The 13,498-nt window shown below is 42.5% G+C and overlaps 1 protein-coding gene across 1 annotated transcript in view; it reads left to right on the top strand.

The window, feature by feature from the left end:
• Nucleotides 1-393: 393 nt before the first annotated feature.
• LOC124157079 (caldesmon-like) overlaps nt 394-13,498 on the top strand; it is a 38,229-nt gene continuing 25,124 nt past the window's right edge. Inside the window, exons 1-3 of the mRNA XM_046531554.1 lie at nt 394-707; nt 784-892; nt 4,669-5,807. Of these exons, the coding sequence (XP_046387510.1) occupies nt 624-707; nt 784-892; nt 4,669-5,807 (1,332 nt within the window). The 5' untranslated portion in view covers nt 394-623. The remainder of the gene's footprint in view (nt 708-783; nt 893-4,668; nt 5,808-13,498) is intronic.

Here is a 13,498-nt window from a genome sequence, read left to right as displayed (position 1 = left end):
TTGGGGATTTCCGTTGGGCCAACAGCATAAACCGTTTCGTTGGGCCGACGAACAATATCTGCGTTGGGCCAACAGCGGAATTTGGTAGGCATATCCACCCACAATGAGCCAACCGTGACTACGGTTCCCCAACCGAGGCCCAACGGTCAATGTTACTTGGGCGTTGTTCATTCGGTTCGCAGAGTTCATTTAGTTCACGTTGTTCATTTAGTTCGCAGAGTTCATTTTGTTCAAGTTGTTCATTCGGTTCGCAGAGTTCATTTAGTTCACGTTGTTCATTCGGTTCGCGGTGTTCATTTGGTTCATGTGATTCTTTATGAACGACATGAAAGAACAGTTCATTCACATGAATAGAACCGAATGAATCGAATCACGGAAATGAACCGAAAATCCCACCTCTATTCTGAATTGCTTTGCACCCGAGTCAAGTCGCTGATATGCTGGATGCTTATCAACCAATTGGAATACTCCTTGAATCTTGTTTGAATTTGCGTTTAATCGGGCGCGCTAAAAGGCGCTGAGTCCCGGTTAGTCCGTTTTGTTGTACAGTATTTAAGTGATTTTAGTCTTTAGAAATCGTTTAGCATTGTTGTATTGCGTTGTTGTTGTATTTTGTCACATCTATGAATATGGATCTGCAAATGTTTGAGGCATTTTCCGCAATGCCTTCGCAACTAATGCAAAATTGCATGATGGCTGATAACAAGGTATGTTTGACACTTCTGTTATGATTTCTCTCTAATTACTAAGGTACTGGTGTTAATTTTCAAATTTTGATTATAGGACCTAGAGAGGCTTCGTGAATTGTGTGCGAGATATGCATTGGTGAAGGAGGATAGCTCTTGTAAGGGTATAGCGGTGGATAAGAAAAGGAAAGACAGTACCGCAGAAGGTAAAATTACATAGTAATTATGTTATTGTTTTACTATTTTTATTTCAATTTTGTGTGGAAATGAGGGGAATGGTACATATATCAGTGCGAGATGTTAGGGCGTCGATCACCGAGGAAAAAAACATTATAATCAAATTTGATAAGGGATGAACGGATTCTGGATTGTTTTCGGATCCAAGTGCATTTTTAATTTTTTTACTGTAAGGCTTCTGGGCAATCTGTCTTTAATATCAGAAATTAATCTCGTTGAAATTATTTACATATAGGGACTATGTAACATGGCTACAGATGTGCGGTTAGAATTCGAAACCCAAATCTCCACTGTGGAGAATGATAGGCCATCAATACGCATCATTTTAGCAATCAGCTTGGTGACACATCGACTGACCATCTGATGACTAAAAATTTGCTTGGTGGTTTGCTGAAAACTTAACATTGCCATTAATTATAGTATACTGTGGTTGACGCTGATGAAATAATTGTAGATGAAGACAATGGGTTTAGTGTATACTCGACTAAAGGATTATCAGTCGTTGTGCTAGTGTTTGGTCATGGAAGTGGGCTTCTTCTTCCTCACTCTTCGAGAAATCTTCAGAGAAATTGTTGAATGCATTCAAATGTCTTTCTTCATTGCATACTAACTTGTGGACGAGATGAACTGAAGCCTAGTCCATTTCAGAGAGGAAAGAGGGTGGTTATCAAGTGATGGGAAATAGGAGGGGGGCAATTGGGGGGTTGGGGAGCATAGCCGGGACAAGGGAGGGAGGTTTGATGCGATTTCAATGCTAATGTGCTACTCCAAATGGGAGATTAAACAAGGGGCACTGCCTGCCTTTCTGGGGCGGAGGAGGGGGGTATGGGTGCAGGGATCCACAATGCAGTCAAAGCTAAGGGGAAGGGGGTATGTGCCCAAGGCGAAGAGGGCGGGTCCACGGCAGCAGGAAGTGAGGGGAGTCGCTAAGTCAGAAATCCATCTCTAGCCCCCTCTTATATCATCCTCCACTTACATGCTCTACACAGACAATGCCATATTGTAATGTTAATGTTCATTAATGTGTTGATTATCTCTCCTTTTTCATTTACAATGCGACGGCACACATATTTATTTGGGCGTGCACATAGAGTTGAACCCCGCTTTACATTGGGTTAGTTCTTACAGCTGAGAGTACAAGCATAGAAATAAGGAAAAAAACAATTCATCAGATGCTGCATATGATTCTCTATGGATGCGAGGCTTCAATGTTGACAGCAGAAGAGAAGTAAAGAGTGGAAGCATTTGAAGTGTGTTGCTATTGAAGAATGATGAAGAGTCTTCTAAAAACCATATGCAGAATACGGGACAACTTCGTTGGCCACATTTTGAGGCATGATGGCCTGATGAAGACTACCGTAGAAGGACAGGTGGAATGGGAAGAAGGGCAAGGGATGGCCCCGAATGAGTTACATAGGGTAGGTTATAAAGGATGTGAAAGAGAAGAAATACGTCTCTTTGAAAAGGTTAGCAAATAGGAGAGAGGATTGGAGAGCTGCATCAAACCAATATTAAGATTTTTTAACTGATGATGATGATAGACTTACAACTAATTCGACATACGATCTGAGCTAGTTTTGCTTGCTATATGTGAATTTCAAATGTAGAATTTTTAATTTTGTTAAGTTAGGGTCTCCTGTGTATAATTATGGAAATTAGTGTTTTAAAATCTCAGCACATCCGAATTCAATTCATGAAAAATAAATGCCTGGTGAATATGAACCTGCTCAATTACAATAAAAGAATAATAACCAATCTAGTTCAAGTGCTTATTTGAGAAAGTCGGTCCAGGAATAGTACAAGATACTGGTGGGCAAAGAAAGTCCTGTTCAAAAAAATTCTGAACCACATTTCTTGCATCATATTAAAACTTTATTGGGCTACCACTTACTAGAGAAGAAATGTTAGAAACCCCTACTACCATGTCATACTTTTAGAGAGATCTAGCTACTAAAACCTCAAAAGCTCACATCCGCATAAAATTATTACAAAACAGTTTAATGGCTGGCGTATGAAAATATCTTAGCAGAATAGGAATAGGGTATAATAATGGAAACTTGATATTTTACTCCGAAGTTAATGATTTATGGTGTTTGTGGTTTCGGGGAGGAAAAAATATGTCATGGGTCCAGGGTTGGAGGGCTGAGGGAGTGAAATCTGCGACAGAGTCACTTTCCTACAACACTGAACTTCCCCCGTTGACTTTTAAATCTCTTGGGAAGATTCACCCTATGTGCCTGTCGTATTTTGCCCTGAAACTTACCACAGCCAAAATACTGTTGCATAACCTTTGCAAGTGCTTTTAAACAAAATGGTCCATGAGTAGGACAAGCATTGCAGTGCTTCAGCTCATGCAAAAAGAGAATAAGAATTTTTTTCCACTCCCTCTTGTTAGATGCTACATGTGGTACTCCATTTGCAAAATAAAGTTTATTGAAACAAAAGTCAATTCACCGCAATTGTTTATAAATTACTATTTATTCACCTTCGGAGATATATGCAGACTCTCCCATTATCCTTTAGTGTGTTTGTCAGTTTTGATCTCTAATTTCAGTCATGCAATTCTGATGTAATTTGGCGTAAACGTCGGAAAAGGTTGTAAGATTTGTTTGGTGTAAACCAAGTTTTATAATTTTGACATTTTGACTTAAAAATGTGGGTCCAAATGCAAAATTTTGTCTTGTGGGATTTCTAAGTTAAAAATTAGGGGATAAAAAAGTCTGATTTCTTGGTGAAAATGTCTTTTCCTATATTTATGGGCATGGAATAAAGAAAAGAACTACATTTATTAGCAAAAGAATCAAATTGTGACCCTTGTAAGGTCACAAGGATGGTCACCATCAGGGTCAAAGTGAAGCTTTGCTACCAAGGTGTCGAACCTGGGGTTTTCAAGTGTGCCCAAGTCAATGGCACAGTACACCTACCAGTATTGTCAACTTATTTTTTCAAGGGTCGAGTGGCCTTGAGGTTTGTTCCTCTGTATATGAACAACCAGCATGCCTAACTGTTGGGTTTTAAGGTTGCCAAAGCCATTGTTGTGGCCCATAAATCCCACCTGTCAACCAGATGACCTACAATGGCTGGACAGAGGTCAAACGTCACTGAAGTATTAGGTGGAGTATCTGGACGGCCAAGGTGTCAAACCCTATGTTTGAGAGGATTTAAAAGTCTATGAAGGTGTCCGTAGCTCAATTTTGGCTGCCATTTGGTGACCAACGATCGTGCAAGGGACAACGGTCACTGAGATAAAAGATGAGAGAGATATGCATCCAACTGTGTACATTCTCAAATATGGCCAACCATTGGCTAGGTAGGGTGTCAAAGACAATGATGATGTACTTAGCTTCAAATTGCCCTTTAGTTTACCTTTAATGGTTATGCAGAGGTGATGGGTTGCCGAAGGTTGAGCCAGGCCACTGGGGCAACCAACAATGGGTTTCTTCAGGTGCTTAAAGTTAAGGTCCATCAATTCTTAGGGTGAGGTCTAGTACATATGTTAGCAATATTTGCCCTCGTAAATCCCCCTATAAAATGTACTTTACCGAGATTGTTGGCCACATTTGAGAGCATACATAGTTGAATGCATATATCAGTGGCTTCAATGAAAAACTTTGAATTTAGGTTTATACTCAAATCAATGATAATAATAATTTTATTTATTTTATTGCATTCTTTTTTACTTTCTGAACGATGAAGGGATTCATGTTTCACATTAATTTAGTTATCTCTTATTCTCTTTTTGCAGACAAAGAAAATTTCTTGATGCCAGCTCCAAAGATGCCAGTTAGAAGTGGAATAAGGAAGCGAAAGACGAATGATGTAATAAGTACACCTGGCAGCAGGCGAGTAACTCGTTCATCTAGAATGACAGGTGTAATGTCAGGAGATGTGAGCATGACTGATAAACCAAAAAGGGGCCGGGCTACCAGAGCAACACAAGTACTATCCCCTGGTCGTGGTGTGAATGACTCATATATTGCTTGTAATTCAGATTCTTCCATGACTGAGGAGTCAAAGAAGAGTCGTCGTGGAACGAAGACTGTGAATGAAGCTGCTCCAAGAGCATCTCGTCGGGCAACCCATGCACGTGCAAGTTCTCGTATTGGTACTCAAGCTAGTAACCTTGCCAGCACTTGCTCCAGTTCTCGTAAAAGCTGTCATGGTGTATCCGAATTTCAAGTCTGTGATCTTCAAGCTGAAGAGTCAGTTCAGCCTACTCGAGCCACAAGGGCAGCGGCTGGAAAAGCCTCCTATGTAATTTCTTCTCGTAAAAGCTCCCATGGTGTGTCCGATTTTAAAGTCTGTGATGCTCAAGCTGAAGCGTCTGTTCAGCCCGCTCGAGCAACAAGGGCAACAGCTGGCAAAGTTTCCCATGTAATAGCCTCCGACGAGCACATGTTAAAATCTCCGTCGCAGCTGTCGAAAAAGACAACGAGGCAGAAGTCATTGTTTAGTCCTTATGACAAGAATACAGTAAAGAACATGGTTGAAGCATTTGAGGGACTGTCTTCTGCAGGTTCCAAAGAAATGCAAGGCAAAACCAAGGAAGATTCAGATAAAAGTGCGATGGTCAATGGTAGTAGCAAAGGCGCAGTTTCTGAGCAGAGTGGTAACACAACTTTTGTGTTGATAAAAGAAGCTGAAGAGGATACCAGTGCTATGGAGGTGGACAGGATGGATGTAATGGTGGAAGAGTTATTGAGGACATCTGATGCTGAGGGGGAATATACTGGCGCTATGCAGTCAAAGGGTAATGAAAATAACTGCACATACAATTTAATTGAAGATTCTTTCAAGAAAGATGAACGGAATGAATCAGGTGATGAGTGGATGACCGATGATGAAGATAAGCCTTCAGAGAAGAAGGAAGAGGTACTAGATAACGTAAGTGTTGAATGGTTAATCAGCAGAGATTCATGATTGCTTTCAGGTAGTCCTTAGGGTAGATTTATTACTATGAGATTAATTTCTTTCTCTCTAATTATCAATGCCAATTAATTAATACTAATTTATACAAAAACTAGATACTAATCAATACTAAAAATAAGTAATCATCAAAATGTATTTACAGTGAGATGAATGGTTATCATTAGAATGAAGACAGCTAACTGTATCTTATACCACCTGTTTATGTATTACGTATAAGACAGCATGCTACTCAACCTATCTGTGTGCATCACTTGAATGGAATGTTGTGATACTTGGTGGATGAGAGATGTCTTGGCAATATTAGTCCTTGAAATATTTTCCTCACATTTTATTTTGAATTGACTCCTTTCTGGTTTACAGACTTTGGATGATTTTCAATTTTCTTCCACTCTGAAAATACCGTATAAGCGCGTGTAAGAGATGCACCCCTATTTTGAGCATCGGTGCTAAAGAAAAAAAAAACTTTCGGGCATTTTTTTATCCTATCGCGCAGTGTTGCAGACTTATGCCTTGACTTTTGACAATCATCAAAATTTCCACTTTCAATACTAATAATTCACACGGCATTTTTCAGCTAAATTTACACGATATGTATTGCGCTCAGAGATAAGTAGGTATTCGCTTGCAGTCTTAGCCTTATGATACTTACTAGGGACGAGGATCGGATACCTCAGATCCAAATATCCACGAATAATGCCCTTCACCCTAATGTACTTCGGATCCAAATTCGTCGAAGAAATTGAATCTGATTCCAAAACTTTAAATCAATGCTTTCGTGAATGCAACCATAAGAGGGAGTAGATAGAGTTCAATCCTCTCCTCGCATACGCCGTTGCACTACAATGCTTGTACTACTCACGATCAATTTTTTTTTTAAAAGCTCTCATAGGAGTATTGCAATAGAATTTCAGCTGTAGAAAATTTTAAATCAAAACACAACAGGCACATAGCGTGAATCTTCCCAAGAGATTGGACAACAATCGGGGTAATCTCAGCGCCGTAAGAAAATAACCACGGCGTAGATTCCACAAAATCCCCCCCGGCCCTCTATCAGCCCATGCCTCTGACGTTTTTTTTTCTTTCCAAGACTCCACCGATCATAAATCACTTGCCTCAAACGAAAATATCAAGTTACGTGGGAACAATCGAAACTTGTTTCATCCCTACTCCGTCTCACCAACTGGCTTTGTTCAATCTACCAGCTTCAATGCTCCCAGTTTCTGGAGGCCAAATGCTAGGTGAGTCACCTACGCAGCCCGAAGATATCTCGATAGCTTTCAATAATTGTATGACACGCACAAGGTTCAATAAAGAAAGAGATCTAACACGATGCCTATCTGACAGAATTAAAGTTTTTTAAGCAGTTGACTGATACAAATATTTATAGATACAACAAGGCTTCTAATATTCAGAATAGTCGAAAAAGCACAATTTCGGAAGAAACAAGCGTAGCCTGAGCGCATTCAAACAAGACAAGACAGACTGGAAACTTCATGCAACTCAAATTGCGTATATCACATTGCTGCGCCTTCGCCCCTTCGCTTTGAAGGCAACGACGTCACATGCAAGATCAGACGTTTTTGCCCTTGCTCCGTCGCTCGTAGCCTCGTCGCTTAAAAGATGGAGCGCGCTCCTTCCCCTCAACCTCTCATTCAGCGCTCTTCCCTTATAAGCATTTCCGATTTCTTCTATCTGCCATTAAGTTCAACAATGCACACACTCGTTTGAATTTTTTAAACAGCAGGTTTTGAAACCAATATAATTTTCAATCGCATTAACCCTTATAATAATGTCTGAAGATGATTTTTGAAAAGTCATGCCCATAGCGTAGAGGGAATTACTCGGCAAGGCAGATGTTGACTATTGATCAGGTATTGTCCTACAAAACTGCGTGTTTCTCTACGTTTGATAAGCGATTACTATATGCAGTATAAATTCTGCGGTATGCCCACTCGTAGCAGTAAATCTAGCACGCCATCCAGAGCGAAATACCCCGTATGATCTTTTCCATGTTCACATGTGAGGTACCGACGTGACGGCGCGATGCTTACGAGTAAGAAACACAAACAGGAGCATTGTAAAAATACGTCACTAAGGGAGAAACTCCCCGGCCTCCCGCTTGTTTTTTTACCTTTGATTTTAGATGACCGGCTCACGCAGAAAACCAAGGCCACTCAGTTCCTCTTAGGCTTGCGATCTGGTAAAGGGAGGACGGGAAGATAAGTTTGTGTAAGAGGTGCACCCCCATTTTAGGCTGCAATTTCTTGGAAAAAAGGGTGCGCCTCTTGCACGTGCTATATGGTAACTGTGGGAATTTTGCTTGTTCTTCCTCAAAATCAAATGAGGAAATGAGATTACATAATTAGTATATTTTTTCTTCCCTGTGTTTCTTCTCCAAGAAGTTTTCTCCTGTCTTCCTGCTAGCCAGGGTGTCCATTTGGACCAATGTTTAGATCCTCGACTAGAAGATCGATACGTCGGCTTAAAAGGATGCCCTGATCTACGGAAAGACCTGAGAAAACTTCATGAAGGAATGAGATTGTTGCAGTATTGGTAGCGAGAGGGTTTTACCTGTTATTGTTAATTCATCTCATAGATATGAAAATTAAGACTGAGTCAATCGTCTTCACATTATTGCTGATTGTGACAAGAGAGCAGAAGTCAAGGAATTGATTATGGAATATTTTTTCCTAAAGGCCCTTTTACACGGGGCACAGAATTGCACAGGTTAGAGCTGCATTAATTTCTGAAATGGCGTGGAATTGCGCGAATGCATGAACGAAATTAGAACAGGGGCTATTTTGCCATCTCGCATTCTCGCATGTGTTCTAGCAATTCACCACTTTACGCGATGCAATTTTGATTGAGCCTTCGTACGTACGTCAGGTTGCGCAATTTCGCATTCCTGATTAGAAATGTAAAACATGATTGAAAAAGTAATGACTTAATCTATTAAATCTTAGTTGTTCTTTTCTTCAAAGCCTAGTTCTGTACTAATTTATTCGTCTGATTTCGATTGTCTTGCTTAAGAATGTATTCAACGGAGTTTGGCTAGATGTTGTGGAACATATTGCAGTTATAAATGAAAGTGAAAAAACTTTGTGAATGTCCACAGTATTTATTCAAGTACGACGCATTTCAGCGATCCATCGCTATCATCAGGTACAAACGCATGGTTTACGTCAAGAAGTCATATATACATATTTTGGTATATCGGGGCAAATCAACACGACCATTCCAGTGCCAGCGTGCACCTGCCAAGATGGCGGTAACACCACTTTTTATTCCAGGAACAATTGCCTGCCGTGAAGCGGCAGGATCAAGTGACAAACGTAATACATCACTCCCCCCCCCACCAATGCTCACACATTCCACATTTCTTTTACTTTCCTTGCCCTTTTAGGGTACCGTGTTTGCATTTCCTGAACACTTGGTTCACTATCCCCCCCTGTTTTTTTTATTGAGTCATTTTGCACACTCCCCACATTGTCACAACCCTTTCCCAACCCTGTCTGCCAGTACCCCACAGGCTCTGAACTACCACTTCTGCTGCAGCTCATAGCAGTTGCCTTCCCTGGAACGATTCTCTCACTTTTCATTTCACTCGAAACCTGAGTTTCCTCAGCCCTACCTATCACCCCAGTCCCCACTTCCCTGAGCTGATCAATGTGGCGATGCCACACACTTCTATCTTTTGTCTCCACCCTGTAATTTCTTGATCCCAGCACTGACACAACAGTAGTTTCTTTCCACTGTCTTGCTCCTCCTCTGGTGTAAGCTGTAGCCCACACTTTGTCACCCACATTGAAGGTCCTCAGTTGGGTAGAGGTGCCATGGGACCTCTTTTGGTGCTCCTGCTTCGTGGTGACAGTCTGATTGATGCTGGGTTTGAGAAGTGATAGGCGTGACCTAAGAACCCGCCCAAACATCAACAGACTGGGTGGCTCCCCTGTAGTGGAATGAGGGCTTATTCTGCAATCAAACAGGAACCGTTGTAAGGCAATGTGCAAGGGTACATTTGAGTTTACTAGGGTCTTTATCTTGCTTTTGAAACACTTTACCAGGTTCTCTGCAGCCCCATTTGTAGCAGGATGGTATGGAGGGGAAAACCTGTGCCTAATCCCGTTCATAGAGCAAAAGTTCTGAAATTCCCAAGAGGTAAATGGTGTGCCATTATCACTCACAATTTCCTCAGGTAGCCCAAAGGTTGCAAACAGAGCTCTTAAGTGACCCAAAATTTCCTCTGAGCTGCTATTACTCAGCTGAAAAACCTCTGGCCATTTTGTGGAACTGTCAACTACCACAAGAAAGACTTTACTCATAAATGGACCAGCTAAATCTATGTGTAAGCGTACCCATGGTTTATCTGGCCTTTCCCAGCATTTCAAAGGGGCTTTATTTGGGAGGGGTTTATTTTCTGCACATGCGGTGCATGCCCAAGCTAACGCTTCTAAGTCCTCATCCAGCTTAGGCCACCAAACATATGACCTCGCAACAGACTTCATCTTTACAATGCCCTGATGACTGGCATGCAATTCGTTCAAGATAATGGGCCTCAACTTTTCAGGGATAACAACCCTATTACCCCACATCAGGCATCCCTGTTCCACACTTAGTTCCATTTTTCTGTTAAAATAAGGCTTTACATTCTCTTCCCCCTTTACTGGCCACCCGAACATGCAATAGTCCAGGGCCTTGGCTAATAGGGGGTCCCTTTGAGATTCCTGTCGCACTCTCTTTACAGTAACCGGCAGAAATTCTCTTTCTCCCAACTCAATATATGAGAATTCTTTGATTTCTACCTCCTCTTCTCTAAGTGGCAACCTTGAAAGTCCATCCGCAACCCTATTTTCCGTGGCCTTTATGTACTTGATTTATAAATCATACCCTTGCAAGATTATTGCCCAGCGCTGTATCCTGTTGGCTGCCATTTGGGGAATACCTTTCTTTTCTCCTAAAATGTAAAGCAGGGGCTTGTGATCTGTTCTCAAAGTAAATTTCCGCCCATATAGGTATTGGGTAAATTTCTTAACCCCAAAGATGATTGCTAGAGCTTGACGGTCAATTTGTGCATAATTAGTTTCCGCTTTGCTCAGTGATCTTGAAGCAAAAGCAATGGGGCACTCTACACTCTAGTCCATTTGTATATCTCTGAATCAACACTGCCCCTAGTCCATACGGAGATGCATCGCATTCTAAAATGATAGGCAAGGAGGGGTTGTAATGTGCAAGGACTCCAGCTGAAGCAATAGAGGTTTTAACTGACTGAAAAGCCTCCTCACACTTCTCAGACCAATCCCACTTGGATTCCTTACGTAGCAGCTCATGAAGGGGGGCCAACCTGGTTGCTAAGTTTGGCAGAAACTTGGAATAATATTCAATTAGCCCCAAGAATGCCCTCAGCTGAGATACATTTCTAGGTGGTGGACATTTAGTTATTGCCTCTACTTTGGAAATAGTTGGGTGGTGGCCTTCCCTGTCAATTTTGTGACCCAGATATTCCACCGACATTTCCATGAACCGACATTTACCTCTATTGACTTTAAACCCTAACCTGCAAAGCTTGTTCAGCACCCGGTCCAAGTTTTCCAAATGTTCCTTGTCATTCCTACCTGTTACAATAATGTCATCTTGGAAAGAAGCTGCTCCCTTTAATCCCTGCATGACTTGGTCCATTATTCTTTGAAATATTGCTGGAGCAGAAGCAACTCCAAAGGGAAGTCTACAATATCTAAATAAGTCCCTGTGGGTGCTGATTGTACAAAGCTCCTGCGACCCTTCATCTAGAGTGAGTTGCTGAAAAGCCTGGGCAAGGTCGATTGTTGAGAATTTTTCTCCCCCTTCTAATTTAGCAAATATTTCATCAACCCTTGGCAAGGGATATCGCTCAATTTGTAAATTTGGATTGAGAGTAATTTTAAAATCCCCACAGATCCTAACACTGCCATCATTCTTAGCCTCCGGTACTATTGGTGTGGCCCACGCACTGAAGTCTACAGGGTGCAGGATTCCCACCCTAACAAGTCTGTCTAACTCTTCATCCACCTTGTTTCGGAGCGCAAATGCTAATGCTCTCGGAGGGCAATAAACCGGTTTGGCCTCAGGTTTTAGAATTAAAGCCACTTCACCCTTATTAAACGTGCCCAGTTCACCTTCCCATAATGCGGTAAATTTCTCTAGCACCCTCTCCAACTTGGGATCTCTGACACCCAAATGCATTACTGGTATGGTCACTCTTAAAATTTTTAGCCAATCCCTCCCCATGATTGGCGGCCCTCCATTTTTGATGACAAAGAGTGACAATTCATATACTCTACTCTTGTGGCGGACCTTTACCCTAATGGTGCCCCCTGGTTTTATAAGGTTGTTGGAGTAAGATTTAAGCCGTATGGCTGTTCTTTGCAGGGGCAACTCTGAGAAATATTTCTGGTAACAGCCCTCCGATATTGCTGAAATGGCCGAACCCGTATCAATTTCCATATCCAGCTTGACCCCCTCTACTACGATTGCCACTTTAAATGGTGCATCCCCGAGTGCAGAATTAATATTGAAAAGTGAGGGGAACTCTTCGCCATAACTCTCACCCCTAACAGAAGAAACCTCTGAATCAAAAATTCCAACACCCTTTTCTTCCCGCTCATAACCCTCCATACACCCTTCAGAAATCTCACTATGAAATACCCTTTTTTCGTACTCACCCAAGTGACCCTGTTTGCACATTGCCTTTAAATGGCCCACCCGTTGACATCGATCACACCTAGCACGCCGAAATCGACACTCCATTCTTGAGTGGCCCCTCCTTCCGCAGCAGAAACACACCATCGCTGCGTTTCCCCCTGATGATGTCGCACTTCGGGGAGGTCCGGCCGGTCTTCTCCCCTTTCCTTGGGTCGTGACCCGAAAAACGTCTTCTTCATGCTCCTCTCCAACCCCAGTCGAGTTGTCCCGGTCTACAAAATGGACCCCAACCGCAGCCACTTCCTCCGACGGTGCGAACAAGTTGCAAGCCTCGGCGTTCCTGGAGGCTCCTTCCCGCGATGAAGCGATTTCCACCGCCCTCTCAAATGCTAGGTCCTCACTTTCAAGATACAGGGCCCGTACGATCTCTCTGTCCCGAAGCCCTAATATGAACTGGTCCCTGAGTGCGCGATCTAAAAAAGCGCCATAATTGCAGCCTCGGGAAACCCTTCTCAGTTCTGCGGCGAAGTCTCTTACGGAATCTGTCTTCCCCTGCACGGTTTTGTGGAACTGATGGCTTTGGGCGATCACCGAGGCTTTGGGGCAGAAATGCTGCCTGAGTAGATTGCAAAGCCCCCGGTATGTTATGTCTGCCGGCCTCTTCGGCTCGCACAAGTTCCTCAGGACCGCGTATGCAGCTTTTCCTACCGAAGAAAGTAACACGGCCTTCTTTTTTTCTTCGTGAGTATCCCCGACCAGGTCGTTCACGATAAAATACTGCTCCATCCGCTCTTCGTAGGAGTCCCACCCTTCTTCCTCCGCGATAAACTTCTCCATTAATGCCGGCATCCTCGTCGCCAATGTGGTATATCGGGGCAAATCAACACGACCATTCCAGTGCCAGCGTGCAACTGCCAAGATGGCGGCAACACCACGTTTTTATTCCAGGAACAATTGCCTGCCGTGAA

This window comes from Ischnura elegans, chromosome 4 (genome assembly GCF_921293095.1).
Source record: "Ischnura elegans chromosome 4, ioIscEleg1.1, whole genome shotgun sequence".
Classification (NCBI taxonomy): Eukaryota; Metazoa; Arthropoda; class Insecta; order Odonata; family Coenagrionidae; genus Ischnura; species Ischnura elegans.
The sequence above is the reverse complement of the archived record's forward strand: the minus strand, read 5'-3'. Positions and strand labels throughout refer to the sequence as shown.